Consider the following 21,882-nt stretch of genomic DNA (forward strand, 5'->3'; position numbering starts at 1 on the left):
GGTTGGCGTAGCGGTATTTTTCTCGACTTCCACCGCTGTGACTCGGGTTCGAATCCCGCCTGGGCCAATATGTGGATTGGGTTTTCAGTCCCTTCCTGATTCTGTGGTTTTCTCCAGAATATTCTTCTGGGGTTTTCCTCCAAACTCTTAAACTGTAATTTCTTCATTGTTATCTCTCCACAGGTTTCTTCAGGCTTGTGAGCTACAGTGCCTGGGACACTTTGAGGGATCCTCGGTTTCGATACCAGAAATAGTAAATAATAATACTAATTCTGGAAAACCACTTCTGCAAGATGCCTGCAAAACTGGCAAGGACTGTTACTTCTGACATACTTGTCAATAAACTTGATTTCTATTTTTGAGACAAGATTACCGTCTTGTTACCTTCTTTAGGATGTCTTCTGCGAGCGTCATGAAAGCCTTTTCGACATTGACGTTTGCTTTAGCGCTGGTTTCTAGGAATTTGATGCCGTTCTCCCTCGCAATCTGAAAGAAAGGACAATATGAAAAGGTTTAAACACTTACACATGTAGGATTATTGCTTAACATGCAATTTGTTCGTTTCCAGTAATAACACCTCTCAAAATCCAAAGAAAAATACTCCAAACCCAACCTGTTGAAGTTTCAACTCGGTGGATATTTCACTTTTGGAGACAACAGTGAAAAATCCTGCACAATGTTTTGATCACGAAACACAATTTCGTCCATAGCACTCTTTATTTCCAAAAATCAGTCAATTGACTGATCGTTGGAAATCACCTACATTTCTTGATTTCTTTTAAATGACAGCAAGCCAGACAGAATAATTTCATGGGGTGTAACTTTTTCTCCATAATAATTTGGTCGGTTACTTTTGGGGTAAATGATCCTATTTGCCTTCAATAAAAAAAAAAACAGACAGTAAAACCTCGGGACAATGTTTGGGATCATTCTTAGCTTGCGTGACCCCCGACCTCTGTGACCTCACAGAGGTCAACCAATCGCCATGGTTACTCACGTTCTCTCCCCTCTCTTTGCTGATCATCCTCTTGTCCTCCATGTCGCACTTGTTACCCAATAGCATCTTTTCTACATCTTCGTTTGCATGCTGCGGGGAAAAGGGAAAATGAAAGAAGACATTCCATTGGTCGGATGAAACTTTCAATAGACCAATTAGGGAAAACGGGTATCTGAAACTCTGACCAAAATTTCAATGTTTGCTTTAGATTTGAAAGCTAATGCCGAGGCATTGCTTTGAAATCTCCCGTACTGCAGTGCATGCTATGCGGGTACTTTGTAATTTGACATTCAAGCATCATTAACACCCATCAAGTATCATTAACCTTAACGCCCTACGCCTTTGTGCTAGGATGTAGCCTCAATCCTGCAAAATCCTCCAACTGGCCTCATGGAAAAATAGCATACAGCCTCAATCCTGCAAATTCCTCCATTATTTCTTGAATATGGTCCATGGAGGGGTGACCACTGCCTGAATCCTGCAAAATCCTGCAGCAGTGACTGTCAATATGTTGAGGCTTGGCCAGTGACATCCTGGAGCAATGGAGGATTTCAAGCATAATCTAGGCCTATATTTATGCATGGCTGAGCAAAAACAACACAAGGTCCGGCCCAAGACCTTGACAAAGTGCATACTAGGAAATCAGTAACGCACTTTTGCCATGTACATTGTAACCTCAATCCTCCAAATTCCTCCACTTTGGCAAAGAGGATTTTGAAGGATTCAGGGTGGTTAGGGTTAATATGTTGGGTGGGTAGTTTGCTATTCATAATCATTCTTGGAAAATGACTGCATTAAGGAGTGCATCAGAATTATAAATTCATAGATGCCAGATTTAAGATGGACGGGGGAAAAAGGGACCCAACATTTAAAGAATGACCCATGTACAATAGTCATGTACCCAATAAGCCAGCACAAAGAATTACGCGCCTAAAACATTCCATAGCAGTTCTAGATTCAGTATACATGTAGGCCCACTTGGAAACTCCTTAGTAATAAATGCAGCATCAAGCTTAATTTCTTGAGTTGAAATGCCAACAGCCCTCAGGTATGTGATATCCCTGCAGTAATGGCTTGAACACTGTGAACATTATGGACCTTGATTTAGTTTTGATGAGAAAATTGCATTGATTTCGAATGGCATGGCCCTGGCACGGTATGTGGCCTCTGCATGGGGCATGACGACTGTTTGGCCTAAAGTTTTGTAGAAGGGAATTTTAAAGCTGTCCATTTTTTTTATTTGGGAAATGAGCCAGAAATTTAGAGACAAATAAAATGTTGGCAAAAGTTGCTTAGTTATGGGGTTGGGATAGGGGTGTGGATAAGATTGGGGTGTGAGTGGGGGTGTGAGTATGTAAACACCGGCAATCGTGGACTAGGGACAAAAGGGTTAGGGCATAAACAAAGGGTCCATGATTGACCGAACGTCCACGATTGAAATTTGTGTACAAAACCAATGACAGCTGTTAAGTGCAAACAAAAGAATGAGGATTAGGGACAATAGGAAGTCCAGAATTGCTGGTGTTTACAAAGATGGGTGTGTGGGAGTGGGGGTGCAGATGGGAGTGGGAGTTGGGAGTGGGGGTTGGGAGGGGTTGGGAGGGGTTGGGAGTGGGTGTTGGGAGGGGTGGGAGAGGGGATGGGGTGGGGTTTGAGATGGGGTGGGTGGAGGTGGGATGGGTGAGGGTAGGAGGGGGTGGGGTGGGAGGGTATGAGAGTAGGGATGGGGGTAGAAATGGGGATGGGGTGGGGTGTTGGGGGCTGGGGGAGTGTGGGTGTTGTGGGGGGGGGGGGGGGGGGGGTGGGAGTGGGGATGGATGTGGGTGTGGGGATAAGCTGGGGGTGATGTGGGGTCAGGGTTGGATGGGCTTGGGGTGGGATGGGGTGGGATGGGGCAGGGTGGGGTGATATACATGTACACATAGGAGTGGGGCTAACCTCCTGAATGTTGCGTAGCCATTTTGCGATATTATCAAACGTCTTCTCTTGCGTGATGTCATAGACCAGCATGATGCCCATGGCTCCCCGGTAGTAGGAGGTGGTGATGGTGTGAAATCGCTCCTGGCCTGCTGTGTCCCATATCTGAAGTTTGATCTTCTTGCCTTGTAATTCAACTGTCTTGATTTTGAAGTCAATACCTGGTTAGACAAAGACACAAATGGAAAAGTTTCAGAATCAATCAAATTCAAAATACAGCTCCCTTTAATGTGGGCTCATTCCCAGCAAGAACAGTACCGGTACATTGTAGTTGATTCTATGGGGTTCCTAGTACTCTATGAAGTAATAAAACCTGATTTTTTTTTCCTGAAATTCCCCTGAGAAATTTCCATAATTCCAGGAGACATATTTTCACTTTAACAAGCTTGCTAGGACTAGAGGTCAAGACGTGGCTGTGGCAAAGTAACTGAGATACATGTAATACACGAGCAACTTGTTGACAAGCAACGGCCTCCCTTCTCCCCTACAGCCATCGTTTCCTCACCATATGCAACAGAGAGGCACATACGCCTGACTGGCGAAAAACTTTTTCCATCTGGGCCACTGTCAAATTTCATGATTTTGTTTTTTTCCCCAAATTCTCTGACTTTTCCCCGCATGGAAATATGGAAACTCATTTTAAGGTTTTACCTGAATTCGAGAGAACCTTTTTTTTTAAAGCTACAAATTATTTGTTGCTGCATTGAGTAATAAACAATGCTACAATGTAAAAGACATTTCAAGTCACCTTGTACAAAACTGGGTCCATTCACCCCCAAAAAATCCAAAATTTAAGTCGCGCCTGAAAAATGTGCACTGCATTTGCCAGAGGAGAATCCTTGGCTGGAATAACAAGGCAAACTCTTCTTACTTGGCCATTTACATGTAGATGGATCCCGACAAACTACACATGTTAATGTAGCATAAAGGCCACAGGTGGAAAAAAAGTTAATACAAAGTAAACATAAGTTGACAACTATTAGCTAATCCAATTGGAAAATTACTGATAAGCTAGCAATAGTCACATGTGATGGTACATTTACAAAAGCCAGGCGTGTTCCAGGATTATACATGAGTCATGGCAACTACATACATACATGAACACTTGCCTATTGAAATGTATTACAGATTGTGTACACAATAGTACAATGATATTACACACCTGCATGAGGCATACTACCCATTCTCTGAAACTTAACTTGTTTTAAGATTTTTTTTGATACCGTACCTGAAAGTAGTCCGACCACACCTACTTTGAAGGATTTTCTTTTGAGAAAAAAATTTTGTAAACATTTTATTTCGGGCAAACACTCCAAATTTCTCCTGTAAATAACAGCATAACAGGAAGAATTCCATAATTTTTTCCCTGCATAGTGAACCTATCAGCCATCAGAAAGCAATAACGTGTCCTAAAAGTCAAATTTTGCAGGGAAAACATTGAAGCATTGACTGAGAAAACACTTGGAATTGTTCAGACCTGTCTCATAGCGTTTGTGCACAGGGTGTCAAGTGATGTCAAGGTATAGAACACTTTCCCAGAATAAGTAGAAGTCTAGAGGTGAATAGTTGCTAGTTATTTACCAGTAAGTAGCTTTTAATATAGCAAATAAAAAAAGTCTGGATTTCAAATTAGGAAACACAACTTTTCAGGAAATGTAGCACGCAACGCTGTGTGGCTCTAAATAGTGTACTTGAGACACATTGATGCCTTTTTATATGGGGATACATGTACAGTACATGTACATGCATGCAAACACTTGTTCCTTCAGGTTTTACAAAAAATTCACAGCACCACGATCCAACGATATCCAGCCTTACCAATGGTGGAGTGATAGTGCCGCTGGGTGGGGTCGGCATTGATCGTAAATCGTCCCACGATGGCGCTCTTGCCCACAAAGCTGTCGCCGACCACGATCAGCTTGCAGAGCATGTCATATAAATGGCGTTGTAGTCCTCCATTTCTTTCCATTGCTTCCCATGGTACGCCGGGCGTACCAGGGAGACAAAATGGCCCGACCGTCTGAACTTCCGATCAACTTCAATTTCCCTTTCGTTCACACGTTAAATTGCGCCCATCAAACGCAAATCGCGGAGAAAGCCAATTCTTGGCAGCCCAACAAATATTGTGGCCAGTGCTGTTCAAAATTTTCCACCTTTTCGCCTCCTTTGAAAATTCTGTTTGGAGTGGCTGATCAGTTGATGCAGCAAATCAGATCTTCACATGAACGTGAGGACGATCGTAAATTTATCCTTCCTTCCAGACAAACACGGAAAATTCTCCATCTTCACAAAGTGACCATATACATGCACAACAGCATCAAGTGATTAGTTAGGATAACCTGCAGTTGACTGTGAATTCCTGAAAAGCAAAACCTCATGAACAGAGGTTGAAACTGGTGCAACATTAACACCACACCACCACAACTGGAGCTGGTCAATACTTTTGCAGAGCTAAGATCTATGTGTAGAGCAGCCAGGAAGAAATTCCACAATCCATAGGTCGCAGTGGTGCTGCCCAGTTCCAAGACATTCCCATGTCTGTCCACACGAGCAAAGGGAAGGCCAGTTCTTATTCCTCAATGGTCATACAGTGAACACCTTGGCTGGTAACAACAGTGACGTCATCGCATGTACAGAAGAGAGACGTACTGCTTTGTACTGCAGAACCCTGTTCCCTTTAGTGTACAATAAGCACATGACTACCACTGCCCTTCCTTGTCAGGTGAATATCGCTTTGAATCAAACTTGTATCACACTAAGAAACACCATAGAGTATCTCCAGTAGACCATAGGGGCTATTTGCATGGTGTCAAAAGATTATTCAAATGAAGGCCCCAGCTTGTGCCTGTGTATGTGTGCGTGTGAGGCTTTCCATAGCTCCATGCACCTATGCATGGTGTCACAAGGCCGGCCTTAAAGAAACAAAGTTAGGGTTGGTGTACTCTCAAGCGTGAAAATCTGGTCCTTGAAACTTTTTTGTTGTCCCTGTCCCTTTCCCGCTTTTTTTGTTTCGTGAGCATGAGTCGATCATATTCAGGGAAGTTAACACAAAGGAGAGCAAGCGTCAAGGGTTTTTTTTACATGAAGCAAAAGGAAGTCAAGGGGAAAGTTGGGTTTAAATGTGCGCACACAATATCACAAAGAAATAGGGGGCTTACAGATTATAAAGTTGAACGCAGAAATTAATTGGAGCGAGATTGAACCTGCGACCTCTGGAATTATCCTGGAGGTCACAGGAAAATAAACAGCCATTTCCAAAAAAATCTGCTTAACAATTCAAACATACTGTACATGTATCAGGAAAAGGTAATACTAAATGATGTTTTTCAAAAGTTTTCTCTCAAAATTAAAAAAAAAAAGTGTCATCTCTTATTTAATCACTGCTTATCTTATAAGGCATACCAAATGCCCCTAATCACATCTTTATATGAGACTGATAATTGTTAAATCAAACAGTTATGTGTTCGGTATGTGTGCACTACCATAGCCACATGATTGATTTAGTGCCGACTAATATGGGCGTCCACCAAACACACTGATCACTTATCGATTATTTTAACGATTCAAATCAGGGCATCTACCGTATAAAATAAAACTGCCCATCAGAAATAGACAACTTGATCTGCTCAAGTAAACTAAATCATAATGTACATGTACATGTATTCCTCACCAATAACAAAACTGTATGATATAAGATCACGTTACCAGTATTTTCAATGTCACAACAATTACTCTAATTTATTTTTACAACTGAAACAAGTTTAGCAAATTTCAAAACAATTCTGAGGTGGAGGAAAAAGCCTGAGAAAAAAAAGCACAACAAGCCTTTGCATTTACCAAGAGTTGGCACGGGCTGTCTCTCGAAGACGTGGTCAACAAAGCGAGCGCCCAGTGCAGTTTTTCCGCAAGCACTTTCTCCGATGACCAAGATAGAAATGACCCTATTGGCCGACTGACCGCTGGTGTACTGACCCCAGTAGCGCGGGGTATGTTGGCAGTCGATGGACATGTACATTTAAGTGCAAAATGCAGCTCAGAAACGTTTAACAAATAAGACGGTGATCTGGTAGAAAAGATGCCATTTGCCGAACTGTGATCATACCAAATTAGACAGGTCTACAAAGTTTCTGAAAATTTGTGGAAATATTGCACATTGGTGTACACAAGATTGCCCTACGCATGAAAGTGGAAAGTTCCAGAAAAGAACTTAAAATCGCACTACTTGTTAAATTGTCGCTTTCTTTCACTTTGGGCTGAAAAAAAAAGGCTAAAAACATTTAAGCACGTGTGCCCAGTGCCCTGGTATGAGGCAATATACAAACCAATCAAATTGCAAGTTCTGGGGTCAAAAAATAAAGTCCGCATGATCACATGCCTACTTGAGTGGTTAGAAAAACAAGTACCCTACATGTGTGTTGTTCATGTGATAAAGTTTCATCATGGGCAAAAAACCTGCTGTAACTTTGACCAAACTTCCTGCTTGTGGGACTGATAAAAAGATCAATGGTTAATGGATATTTGGTGACGCACAATCACGTGCAGAACCAAAAGTTACCATAGTAAGCATTATATTATTTTCCTATCTGCTGCCCTCTGTTGACCTTGTAATAATTTGTCATATTACTCAATAGTGTGATAATACCATCTTGGCTGCTGCCCTCTGTTGACCTGGTAAAACATGTATTTTATTCTGTACTCAATGGTGTGAAATACCAATATACATGTACATGTACATACTGTACATGTACATGTATGTACATGTAGCAGAGTATGAACATGATACATGAATTAAAGGTACATGTACATGTACAGTGGGACATGTTCATGTACATTGTACATGTTAAAATACATGCAAACCGGTATATCCTTTATCATATTTAAACTTGCTGGAGGACATGTACGTACATGTACATGTTCATGACTGTACATGTACAATGCGTGCCTCTACAATATTCAGACCTACATGTACATGTACAAAACTAGTAAAACTAGGTACTGACGTGTATATTCGTACATGTTTATACACAGCCGTAAGTATGCCGTTTCCAACTTTTCCAGGGTCTCCCAATGTAACTCACCAATAGTCGACACAAAGTTCTCTCTGAAATGATCATCCCCAAAGCGCAACACGAGCGACGACTTGCCAACCTCGGAATCCCCGACCAGTAAATATTTCAAGATGAGGTCGAAAAACGGCCGCCCGTACTGCTGTCCGTACTGCTCTCCATACATGGACATCCGATTGACACTAACACCGCTGACTGAAGATATCGGCCGACTGTTGACGGAATTCTGAGACTGATTTGAGGAGGCTGAACCCCCTTTCCTTTTACCCTTTTTCGACGGCATCTCAATTTTTTTTTCGCCCACAAACTTGACGACTTGTAGTTAAAGAGTATCCTACAGGATGAGTTCTGTGAAGTTTCCAAACTGGACCTAAGAATCACATGATGCGTGTGTTTATTGTACGAACCACAAGATGACAAAAAGCTTGGTGCGGGTTCGAACCCAACTTAAACTCTCTTTTTTTCTGTGACTGGTGGATTGAAATGGTTCTGCTGATGGGTTCGACTCCAACTCAAGTCACTCCGTGAACATGGTGAAAATTCAAATTGTCCGAAAATTGTTTCACTTCATGTGTGAATCCGCCGGTAACCAAACTGCTTCAGGTTCCAGTCCCACTGATGTAGAGGTTTGATCCGTCGGACGATCGCCGGTACCCGTGCTGTAGCCCGGTGGCATTTCCAACCCACTGTAATGCATTGCGTGTGTCTTCAACTTCCATTTTCAAGGCATGGTACTGCCTGGCTTCCTAGAATGTCTACATGGTCAATAGCAACTACTGAATGAACTCCAAGTTCAAAACTTTCCCTTACAATCACCACATGTACCGCAAAATGATCACCCGGACAAAAAGGTATTGTCACGGCAGCCTCAAACTTTACAAACTCCCGGTTCATGTGTACACCACACGTTTTTTTTGTAAGTTTTTGGAACGCTTGAAGTAAAAAACACACGACAGCGCTCTACATATGAACTCTGCACTTTACTCGAAACCAACTGCTGATGGCATCTCTGAACGTCTTCCTGGTTGGGGCTTTTCAGAGGAAACAGACTTGATCTGGTCGGTAATTTATGCAGTCCATTTTTGTTTGCACTTCCCTTAAACCTAAACCGCACACGGCCATGACTAGAAGGTAGACACACACGTAGAGCGGGCCAATTTCAACACCACAAGTACAAGTAGGGGAAATAAAACAGTAATAAATACTGTCGCAACTGTTTCAAAACAAAACAAATAATGTTCAGGCTCTGATGGCATACAGTGGTGCTAAATTCCGATGCATAATGGGACGAAGGAGGAAGTAATTTCAAAATTAAAAAAAAACAGAGTCAGATATGATAAACAGCTAGTAAATGATACTAGGCGAGGATGCACCGTGCCATGTTTCCTTCCACTTTCAAGTTGAGCATGTTTAAAGGGAATGTACATCATTGGCTTTTGCTGTTATTTTTAAAAATGAACTATTTGAGGGGTTGGTATAATAGATCAAACATTGTTACACTGACATGTTTGAAGTTTTGAGTTCGAAAATGCTGGAAAAGCCAAGAAAAACAAAAACGTTCAAGTAGTCTGGTTCCCTGACTCCACTAAAGATGAAATGGATCAATTTATAGATGCCGGAAAATTGTTAGGTCAGGGAACCAGTCTAGCTGGCCTGCACCCGTTCATGAACATGTAACCAATAGCAAACAAAATTTTGACTGAACAAAATGGTAAGTTTGGAGCAGTAGTTGAAAAATAGTTAGGTTTTTCCAACGGTGGTCGGCCGACCACCGTTGGAAATTTATACAAAAATACCATTTTCTTGAAAATGACTTCTCACCAAGTGCCATAATTTTACAGGATGCTTTAGACTGTCATTAACCAACATCCTAGTGAGGTATTTCGTAAAAACTTGGTAGTTTTATTTGTCGATGTTTGCAAATGTTATATATTCCCTTTAACAGATCCTAATAGTAATACACTACTGGTACATGTTGTGGAGGCACGCAGAGAAACTGAAATGTTGCTTTCTATCAACATGGAAACTGTGAAGGTTGTTCGCAGATTTCTGACTAAATAATTGTAAGCCCAACAAGACCCTGAAATTCAGTGCAAATATTTTGCTACCAGAAATTGATATGCCTGGAGAAAAAGTCGACATCTCAGGTGCTATTTTTTTCTGAATACACAAAAAAAAAGTTCTAGCAAAAGACTGCATGTTTTGCATTTGTCAACACTCTTGAAGTGTCAAAAATACATGTATTTGATTTCACATTGTACACATGTATTATGGCCTAACCGATAACAAGTGTAAGACATGCAGCATACATGTTTATTTTGGGTTGGATTTTGCTAGCTTGTACTATAAAATGGGGACAGTAGCAGAAACTGTGGTTTCATTTCTATACAATGTATAACAATGTGGTACATTGTTATACAATGTATAACAATGTGGTACATTGTTATACAATGTATAACTGTGTGGTACATTGTTATACAATGTATGACAATGTGGTACATTGTTATGCAATGTATAACAATGCGGTACATTGTTATACAATGTATAACTATGTGGTACATTGTTATACAATGTATGACAATGTGGTACACTGTAAAACAACAATGCAACTTCATAATGTGCATGTCAACCTCGTTTCCATGGGTACGATCTTGCTGCGCCATGTTCCATCATGCCTTGCACGATCTTAATCCCTGGAATTGTGTAATTTAAATGTCCCACTTTTTGGCACATTTAAATTAGGACTGCAGTCGATGCATCTGATGCACGAAGCAGGGCTTAAAATTTTGAATGTTTTTTTTTGTAGAATCAATCGTTTCAAACATGAGATTTTGACGTCGCGTTATTTAGCCAGGATTTATATTAAATGTACGTACCTCTGTCGTCCCTTAACAACACAATATACAGATGTTTCGGGGCGCAAAACGAGGTTTCAATAATCCATATCGTAAAGGCATCATGCAGTCTTAAAAAAAAATGTTGGGAAAAATTGACGTGCAGGAGATAACGTGCAAGCGCATTATAGGGCGTGCAATCTTCGAAATACGAGGGCAGTACGCTCTGAATAGCCGGTCAGCATCATTTACAAATCCCTCACAGCCAGGGGTTAGTGAAGGAGCGCGCACGCACCCATGGATTCGCAGCTGTGTACACGTGTCTTTACAAATGACTGTACAGTTTGTGCACTTCTAAAGCTACAGTAATCCTGTTTGAAAAAATACAAGTACAGTCGACTCTCGTTAGTACAAACTCTGTTAATACAAAATTCTGGTTATAACAAACATAAAGCCTTAGTCCCGACTGTGCATTTATATGCACAATGAATGGGACTGATGTTCCTCTTAATACAAAATTCTGATATAACAAACAATTTGGCTAGGTCCGAACGAGTTTGTTATAACGAGACTCGACCGTACAAGTTTATACTTGTACCTTGACTTAATTAAGACCAAAAATATGTATGCTTGTACTCTGACAACACTAGTGGGTAGGCATACACCGCGTTATGGGAAGTTTTTTATTGTTAGGCAAATTAGGACCGAGTTATGTGGACTTTCTGCTGTCCCCATAGCATATTCGGTCCCCACAAATACCTTGCACAGACGAGTGTAAGTCCCCACAATTACGGAACGAGAATGGGTGAACATGCAGCTGCACTTGGAGATTCTGAATTCTTTTTTCCGGGGGGGGGGGGGGGGGGGGGGATTATTGTGATGATGAAATTATTGTGTTAAAATCTTATTTACAATTACAAGAATAAATCTCATGGATGATAGGAGGGTCACACGAAAGAGTCTTATTCCAGGAAAAATGTAGCCACAGCAACAAACCACACAAGGAAACAAGTTAGGTTTCACTATCAGATGTCACAATTAAGCGTGCTAGGAGTGGTTATTCACATTATGCGTAATACAAGGAACTTGCAAGTTGGTTAGCAATAGTCCATCTTCTCTTTCAGGAAATCCTATTTCACAAAATGCACTAGGATACTGCAATAGCGCCCTCTTTTGACAATTCAAGTACAGCTACTCACATGATACCACTTCACACATACTGTACATTGTACATGTACACGTGTAATCTTATCAATGAATAAAGAAAACGAACAAAAACTTGACATACTTTACGAACCTACAGTATTTTTTTTCCCGAGAAAGATATCAAAACCTAAATTTACTGACCAATCCGAAATCTATCTTCAGAAAATTGATTTTACACATTTTCACTTGTCTAGCAACCAACATGACCAAGGTCAAAATAAAGGAAATGACTGAAAACTCTACAACATGTACACCAAGTTTCGTAGGGTCAGTAATTGGGACTGAGCCCTTAAAAGGGCACTCTTAGGAAATTTATCACAGAATTTAACTGTGAACAAACTGATATGCCGTATGCTTTTCTTCAAAGAATCAGTAAATATTCAGCGGTTGTGTAAAAAGTCTATGGAGAGTCAAAAAAATTGTCTAAGTATATTCGTATAATTTCCTAACAAAATTGGAAATGTTTCTCAGTCCCATATTCATAGCTTATCAATTTTGCAATGACTGACCTTCATTGAGATGATATATGAAGAAAAAAGTGGCATCAGGTTGAAACATTTTTTCCCAGCAAAGTATGATGGGATGTCGGAACTGTTGCTACAGCAACAATGCCCTCTACTGTCACGAAGTAACACAGATATTGAATGCAGTGAAAAGGGTATACATAAAAAAATATTGTAACCTTAAAAGAGGTGTCCTGATATTTTCATACAATTCAGAAGTAGGCCTATAGATAAACTTATCTGATAGTCCATTCCAGAGAATTCATTGTTCAAAATTGCGACTCTTTGTGGATGATTACAATATGAGAGAGATATCCTCTTTAAGGACTGGTGGAATTCCCCGACAGTTCCCGAGGAAATCAAGTGGGTTGCCAAGAAAGCACGTAAACCCAGAGGAAACACAACGAAATTGACCACATACTGTGAGATGGGATTTCAACGCAGCTTAGATTTCATGTGAAGTTGTCAATGGCCTTCAAATTCCATTTCCCATGCTTGGATGGACCAACTGATGTTTTAAATTCTAAGATTTTCATGTCTTGCAACGTGGAAGTAATGCAAGTGTGATCCGACATCAGTTCAATAAACTTCAGTTAACATAGTTTTAAAAAAGCAAATTTGTGACCAGTTAAAACAAAATGAGCTTGAAGTCCGAACTGCCTATTTGCAGTACAGGGGGTCAAAGCCAAAATTTGAAGGGGCGGTAAATTTGTTTGTTTCCAGGTGAAACTTGATCTGTAAGTCCTGTTCTACCTTTCTCCAATTTATTTTTCTGTCAAACATCTTTACAACCTATTTTCAACCTGTTTTATTACTTGACTGTTCACTCACTGTGACACAACTGAAAGGACATACCATGTATAAGTCCCATTTTGTAACACCAAGTAAGTTGGTGGTCTATGTGTCCGTTTAACTGAACTCAGTACCCCTAAACGTTATTTAGACCATTGGAAAGCTCTTAATCAAAACAAATAAATAGCTCATTCTCAAAAAGTACAGCTTTAAGCTCACTTTGTGATGACAAGTCACATTTTTGAACGACAAACGAAAGTTGGGCATCAAGTTTCACCTGTAGTACATGTACGTTTAGTTGTACCCACGACTCTATACCTAAACAGTGGTGATGGCAACTTTCATTGAGCACTTATTAACTACGGGTACATGTACGTCCTCCCAATTTCGTTACACATTAGCCCAAAGCTGACAAAGTACTGAAAGGTTTTATTTTATTAGGAGAGAAGAATAATGTGATTAACATAAATATTCTGTCGGTGGATAACAGGCAACACAGAGCTCACTTTTTGTCACTTTTCATTGAATGACAACTGCAACAATATACAAGATCATCACTGAGGGAATAGAATCCGAAACACAGTGATGTTTCTTTCAACAACAGAGCACAGTGTAAAAGAAAAGGTAGAAACAAAACTAAGAGGACAATGAAAAATGCAGAAAGGAAACCAAAAGACATCTTCTGAGTCAAGGTAAAATTTAAATAACAATGTATGTTACACAATCTCCATGTAGGGTACACACGTAGGTAAACGCCACAAGCCAACATGGCCCATCAAACCGGCATAATTTATCTCCAGTTTCAGTAGCATGAAATGACTGAGAATATTTCTATTCCCCCTGGATGGGATGCCAGTCCATCGCAGGTTACTCCCCAGCTAATGCCCGTACCCATTCATACTCCTGGGTGGAGAGAGGCAAGTGGGGGTGAAGCGGCTTGCTGAAAGGACACAACATATGACTAGCAGTTGGCTCCGAACCCCTGACCCTCTGATCATGAGTCACGAACACTAACCACTAGGCCACACTCCCCCTATACAATTTTTTTTAACAAATTGTGTACAGCACTGCACTAAATCAATGACAAATTGTTCATGCTTCAAATGTTTCAGGACTCTATACGTACATGTAGCAATGGTGAGATAAAGATTGTACTCGCACTCCCGTATGCGAAGATTTTTCTTTTTTAAGAATTGCTTCTCCATCAGCACGCAACAGCTTCAGAGCATAAGAATGCTCACTGCATGCGTTATTACAAGTGACTATTGAAGGAATGTCATTATGTGTCACCCTCCTATCCTATCGCAATCATTGATTCCTTAATCTCTGATGCGAGTTACAAGACGTTGCCTATGGGTCCCCAGCGCTCTCTGCACTATAGCAATACAACATTTTCAGGCCGAATACACAAATTATTCCCGGCCTGACAGGTGATTCTTATGCAGGACTTACTGGCTTTAGAATGAGGTATCCATCCATATTTCATGGTCTTATTTTGCATTCTGCGAGTCGGTACGATTTTACATGAAATTGTATCATGATTACATTGTATTTTTGAGAAAAAAAATTACTGCATCTCCCGAACTGAAATAAAAAAACCCAAACAATAATACGGCAAGTTCAGGCATGCAACTGGGAATTTAGAAAAAAATGAGGAAGCTCCAAACCATACAAGACTTTGTACAGTGTTTTTCAATTTGTAATGGCATTCATGAGAAGTCAAAAACGAGGAAATCAGCCGATCCGAGGAAAAGTTGCATGCCAGCAAGTTAATACCACTTGTGTTCTATCCGTTCTATTACTTCAGAATGGCTATTTACAGTAATAGGCTTTTCATGCATCTGGAATACACCATGGGTCAGATTTCGCCCTTTCATTGGCATTACGAGGTAATCCTATACGATAGCACTGCCTGGCTCTTAACAAGCCTACGACCAGTCTAAGTCAAAAGTGACAGTAAGTCACTGAGTCAGTGGTTCAGTGAGATACACGTAGCTACATGAACAAAGGCAACAGGAACAGCAAAAATGTAAAAATGAAACATAAACAAATTCTTCAACTATCCTACTATCGTGCAGTCCTGACACTTTTGTCACGACAGTTATGAGCTTGCTCTTCCTGACAAAATGATAAGTTGATCTGTACTTCCTTCTTCACGTGCCAAATGTTGGCAAGATAATGAATTCAACCAAACATTTACAGCATGTTTGCGTGATTTCACAACAAGGGTAATGATCATAGAAAAGGATCAGTTTTTATATAATTGTGTACACTGTTCAAAATTACAATTTACAAAAGAAAATAACAATTTACAGCATATTTAAAACATTGCGAATTGATGACTTTTTGTATTTATAATTAAATTGTTGACCTCAACTTCCGTTCAATTGATTACACAGATTGGGTAAATTCATGGCATGGGAGTTGGATACTAGACTAGTCAGTGTTTAGCACCAAGACGTTCACTTAAAAAGTGATCATGGACTTGCGAGACTAATAGTACACGTGTCCTCTATGGTACACTGCATCTTAATGGCACAAACACACCCAGGGGTTTGAACTTTCAACTTACCCAGGGTGAACGAACTAATGTGTAGTATACACTTGTAATTTGTACACATGTCCATGTAATTTAGGCCGAATTAAAAAAAAAACATGTTTCTCGTCCGGGTTTTTGAAAAAAGGAGGAAGCGAGGCTTTTTATTTTTATTTGTTTCAAGATGGCCGCCATTTAAAAATACCAGCCAAAACTCCATATTGCTCCGGATTAGTATTCAGCTGTTGTTTGCTTAGCATGAAATTCACATGAAATTGTGGCTGATAACCTGCTTAACATTATAAGCCAGACTTTTTATGTGCTAAGCAAATTTTTGTGCTTAGCAGCGCCGTGAAATTGGGTCCACTTAGCTAGTCACCTACTGCAGGGACATGAGGACTACATGTATCCTGGTACCTGTGTAGGCTGGCTCCTCTAGAAACCAGAATTTTTTTTTTTATCTTAACACATGACCGATATGGCTATTTTCGGTTCTACACATGTGCAATGTGAAAGATAATTTGTTTGTATAAATCTACACCAAAACTTACCAATTGTTGATATGTAGGAATTTTTGAATTCATCTCTTATAAATCTCATTAGAATACATGTCTTGCCGACTCCAGAATCGCCAATCATAATCAGCTGGAACAGCCAATCATAGGTCCGGCCGGACATAATTGGAGCAAGCAAACACCCAACAAACAAAGTCAATCCGTGGAGCCTGAAAACGGCCAGTTAATACCAACAACACACACGGAGGAAAAAAATGATTAAGTCCAAAAGCTTGGAAGTTCACGATGCAGTTTCATTTTGGTTGACCTTTCTGTTTCTAGAGACAACGAAACAAGAACCAGAAAAGTTTCGGCACTCAACACAATGATCACAATATGTGAAGACCAGTGCTCATACATTGTAGTCGTCACGCATAAAATAGAAAATGACGCATTTGGTTATCAATATCAGTGCGCACACAATGATCAAGTCCAATGTGCGTCAGTTTCAGGACAATACACTTCAGAGTTTACAGGAAACTTGGATTATTTAAAGCCATGTACAGTTTTTAATAGGCACAGGGAAAATACAGGCTGAAAAGTTGATGAACAGTACAATGTACACTTTGTATCAACATTTGGGAACATGGTACAGGTAGCCTACGTGCACCGATATCCATTTGAACGGCGAGGTCACTTGTTGAAGTTTGCACTCATTTATTTAAGAGATGAAAATAGTTTTCACTCAATTTATTTATCATGTTTGTTGGGGGTGTGTTGCTATACACAAATACTGTAGGTCTGTATACATGTGCACATGTCTGCATTGATGAATAATCATATTACATGTAATTTTCATTCAAGAAGCACTCCAAGAAACACTTGTTTCCAACTTTGTAGTATAATTCTAGAAATCTGATGAGGGTTGATGCTTGTCACAGCGCTGTGATAGATATGAAATAGCACTTTATAAGAACTTACTATTATTGTTCATTATTATTTATATCAGGCTTCCGGCGATAAAAATAAATCAGCATATTGTATGCTTTCATAAAAGTTGACTGCAATAACAATATTGCAGTCAATCCGGGCATTTTCGCAGGTTCCCGCTCGATCAAGAGCATAGAAAGTCACAGTTGTCAACCACTCAACAAAGCGTAGCGCGCGCGTACCGTCGAACGCGGAACATGCCGCGCGCATGCAGCGCGCAGAAAGCCAGGTATACACGCACTGTTGTTAACAATCACAGTGGCAGCTTCAAAACGTTGGATGTAAACGAAAAAGATGTAATGAAGACAGTGTCTTGAATTGTGCTTCTTGCGGATCAAGTCAGCCTGATATAAACAATAATAACAATATTGGATGGCTTGTTTTCGGTGGATACAAGAATATATTGCACTCGCTATGACAACATATTCTTGTATCCACCTCAAAGCCATCCAATATTATATAATTATTATTCTTACACAAATACATGTAAGTGATTTCCACATCTGTAAAAAAAATACTGTTTACAATCTACATGTACACCAAAACTTACAAAGTGTTGGTGAGTTGCAGCTTTTGAATTCATCTTTGACAAATCTTGTCAGAACACAGCTCTTGCCAGTTCCAACATCACCAATCATTGTCAGCTGGTACAGCCGATCAAAGGTCTGGCCGGGCATAATTGGAGCAAGCAAATACCCAACAAATAAAGTCAATCCGCGGAGGCTGAAAACGGCCAATCAACACCATGGAAAAACAACATATCGAGTCCCAAAGCTTGGATTTTTGTTGACCGTTTGGTTTCTGAAGACAGCAATCCACAAAAGTGTTGGCATTCAAAGCAATGATCACAATAACGTTAAGACCTGTAATCACACTTATTGTGCATAAAATTGAAAATGACGCATTTGGTTATCAATACAAAAGAAGTCCAATGTGCATTCGGTTTTAGGATAATACACTAAAGGAATCTTGCGTTATATAAAGTTATGCAGGGTTTTTAATAGGCAAAGGGAAAATCCAGGCTGAAAAGCTGCGGTACAATGTACACGTACATGTACATAAACATTCAAGAACGTGTATTTAACATGCACCGATATCCATGTAAATGGCTAGGTCACACAGGGGCCACAGGGCCTATTGAAGTTTGCACTATTTTTTTTTAAGAGATGACATCTAGTATTCATTCTTAAAGTCATTTATTTGGGTACATGTATTGTTATAAACTGTATGTCTCTATATATACATGAATATTCATAAATGTATTGAATATGTTATTAACCCTACCGGTACATGTACATTGATGTATATGTAGCTCCACAATTTACAACAGCTGTGGCACCAACATGTGTATGATGTGCCACACAAGATTATTCAAAACTGCCTCGTTAACAAGCACACGCCTCCATATGATTGTACACAAAAAATTTGGCAAAATAAAAAAAATTCCCTACCTACCTACCCTATTTTCAAATGCCATGTAATCGGAAGCAGAACCTTTTTTTTGTTTTTTGGCCTAAGCACAAAAAAAGTCTGGCTTATAAAAGCAGGTTACCAGCCAAAATGCCATATTGCTCCTGATTAGAATTCAGCTGTTGTTTGCTTAGCATGAAAATCACATGGACTTGTGGCTGATAACCTGCTTAAAATTATAAGCCAGACTTTTTATGTGCTAAGCAAATTTGTGTGCTTAGCAGCGCCGTGAAATTGGACCCACTTACATGTAGCTAGTCTGTGAGTCACCTACTGCAGGTACAAAGAGGATCCTGGACTCCTGGTACCTGTGTAGGCTGGCTCCTCTAGAACCAGAAAAAATGACCGGTATGGCTATTTTCGTTTCTACACATGTACAATTGCTTTTCACATACAACTTGACTTCCGGTACATGTGAAAGATAATTTGTTTGTATAAATCCACACCAAAACTTACCAATTTGGGATATGAAAGTAGTATTGAATTCATCTTCTATAAATCTCATTAGAATACATGTCTTGCCAACTCCAGAATCGCCAATAATAAGCAGCTTGAACAACCAATCATACCTCCGGCCGGACATAATTGGAGCAAGCAAACACCCAACAAACAAAGCTGTTTCTAAGACAACGAAACAAGAACCAGAAAAGTGTTGCCACTCGACACAATGATCACAATATGTGAAGACCAGTACTCATACATTGTAGTCGTCACGCATAAAATAGAAAAGACGCCTTTGGTTATCAGTGCGCACACAATGATCAAGTCCAATGTTTCAGGACAGTACACTTCAGTGTTTACAAGAAACTTGGATTATTTAAAGCCATGCACAGTTTTTAATAGGCACAGGGAAAATACAGACTGAAAAGTTGATGTACAGTACAATGTACACTTTGTATCAACATTTGGGAACATACAGGTGGCCTACGTGCACCGATATCCATTTGAACGGCGAGGTCACTTGTTGAAGTTTGCACTCATTTACATGTATTTCAGAGATGAAAATAGTTTTCACTAAATTTATTTATCATTTTAATTGGGGGGTGTGTTGCTATACGCAAATACAGTCTGTATACATGTATGTACTGTGCACGTGTCTGCATTGATATATGAACGATCATATTACATACATGTACATGTACATGTAATTCCATCATTCAAGAAGCACACTTATTTCCAACTTTGTTGTATAATTCTGGAAATCTGATGAGGGTTGATGCTTGTCACAGCGCTGTGATCAATATGAAATACAAAAATGTAGCGCTTTATAAGAACTTGTTATTATTTATTATTATTACTACACAAACAAGTGATTTCCACATCTGTAAATAAATACGTCTGTTTGTACAAATCTACACCAAAACTTACCAATTGTTGTTGAGTTGTAGCTTTTGAATTCATTTTTGACAAATCTCTTCAGAATACAACTCTTGCCAGTTCCACTATCACCAATCATTGCCAAATGGTACAGCAAATCATAGCTTCGGCCGGACATAATTGGAGCAAGCAAATATCCAACAAACAAAGTCAATCTGTGGAGGCTGAAAACGGCCAATCAACACCATGGAAAAACAACATACATGTACATGTATTGAGTCCCAAAGCTTGGATTTTTGTGTTGGCATTCAAAGCAATGATCACAATAATGTTAAGACCAGTAATCATAGTTGCTGTGCATAAAATTGAAAATGACGCATTTGGTTATCAATACAAAAGAAGTCCAATGTGCATCAGTTTTAGGACAATACACTAAAGGAATCTTGCGTTATATATTTGTTTATGCAGAGTTTTCAATAGGCAAAGGGAAAATCCAGGCTGAAAAGCTATGGTACATGTACACGTTCATGTACATGTTCAAATAAACATACGAGAACGTATTTAAGTACAGCATACACCAATATCCAATTTAATGGAAAGGTCACTTGTTAAAGTTTGCACTCTTTTTTTTTTAAGAGATGACAGATCTACATGTAGTATTCATTCAAGCAAACTGTACATGTATGTCTCTAGATACAATGTACATGAATATTCATAAATGTACATGAATATTCATAAATGTATTGACTTTATTATTAACCCTATGGGTACATGTTACATGTACTCCACAATTTACATCAGCTGTGGCATTACACACTATGAGTATGATGTGCCACACAAGATTGTTCGCAACCGCCTCGATAACATAAAGGCAAAAAATTCAAGCATACAATGTACCTGTATGCACACAACTGGCTGCCTTTTCCTTTCATTTTTGTTGTTTTCATAAACAGCAAGCTACACCTCTGTACAAAATTAAACCCTTACAAGTCATTTGTCTGCCAAGGGGTCAAACCAAAGGTCGTAGGTCATGAGTCATGACCTTTATGACCTTACACCAATAAACTGACAGCTTTATATTTTAATTTCCTGCGTCAATAAGGCCAATGGTGTGCTAAGGTTCAAACCAAAGGTCATACGAGGTAACGAGTCATGACCTTTATGACCTCTAATACATCGACATCTTAACCGCTTTATAATGTGAAACTCTGCGGTCAATAAAGTCACTGGTCTGCTAAGGGTCAAAACTAAAGGCACACGAGGTCATAAGTCATGACCTTTTTTACCTTACACTGAGTTGCTAGTGACTTAACCGCTTTATAATAGTTGAAGCCTTCAGCAAAAGTCTAAGTCACAAAGTGCGCTGAATGTATTTCCTAATCCAAGAATAAACACGTCTAAAACTTACCGATGGATGGAATAAATGAAGACTCGAAATAATTGTTGCAAATTCTGAACAGCAGGCAAGACTTTCCAACCGACGAATCCCCAGTCAGCAGCAATTTATAGACGAAGTCAAAGTTCATGCTATTGTCATCAATTTGTAGATTGCCTCTGTAAGTCATCACTGACCGACCAATCACAGAAGGTTGGGCCCACATATGGCCACCGATTGACCAATCACAGGAGGTTTGGCCCAGAAATGACCACTGATTGACCAATCACAGAAATCTGGCTCCACAAATGGCCACTGATTGACC

General features: G+C 39.7%; 1 protein-coding gene across 3 annotated transcripts in view; it reads right to left on the minus strand.

The window, feature by feature from the left end:
• Positions 1 to 21,882, minus strand: part of LOC119729184 (ras-related protein Rab-10-like) — a 31,331-nt gene that overhangs the window by 3,686 nt on the left and 5,763 nt on the right. Inside the window, exons 1-4 of one of the 3 annotated variants that reach the window (XM_038201722.1) lie at positions 8,053 to 8,323; positions 2,936 to 3,135; positions 998 to 1,087; positions 385 to 486 (exon numbers count right to left, since the gene is read on the minus strand). In XM_038201722.1, the coding sequence (XP_038057650.1) occupies positions 385 to 486; positions 998 to 1,087; positions 2,936 to 3,135; positions 8,053 to 8,323 (663 nt within the window). Of the gene's footprint in view, positions 1 to 384; positions 487 to 997; positions 1,088 to 2,935; positions 3,136 to 4,792; positions 5,704 to 8,052; positions 8,324 to 21,882 lie in introns of those variants that run through there. The other 2 variants (XM_038201723.1, XM_038201724.1) reach the window with 2 other exon arrangements.

The sequence above is a fragment of the Patiria miniata genome, unplaced genomic scaffold, assembly GCF_015706575.1.
Source record: "Patiria miniata isolate m_02_andy unplaced genomic scaffold, ASM1570657v1 HiC_scaffold_20, whole genome shotgun sequence".
NCBI classification, from domain to species: Eukaryota; Metazoa; Echinodermata; class Asteroidea; order Valvatida; family Asterinidae; genus Patiria; species Patiria miniata.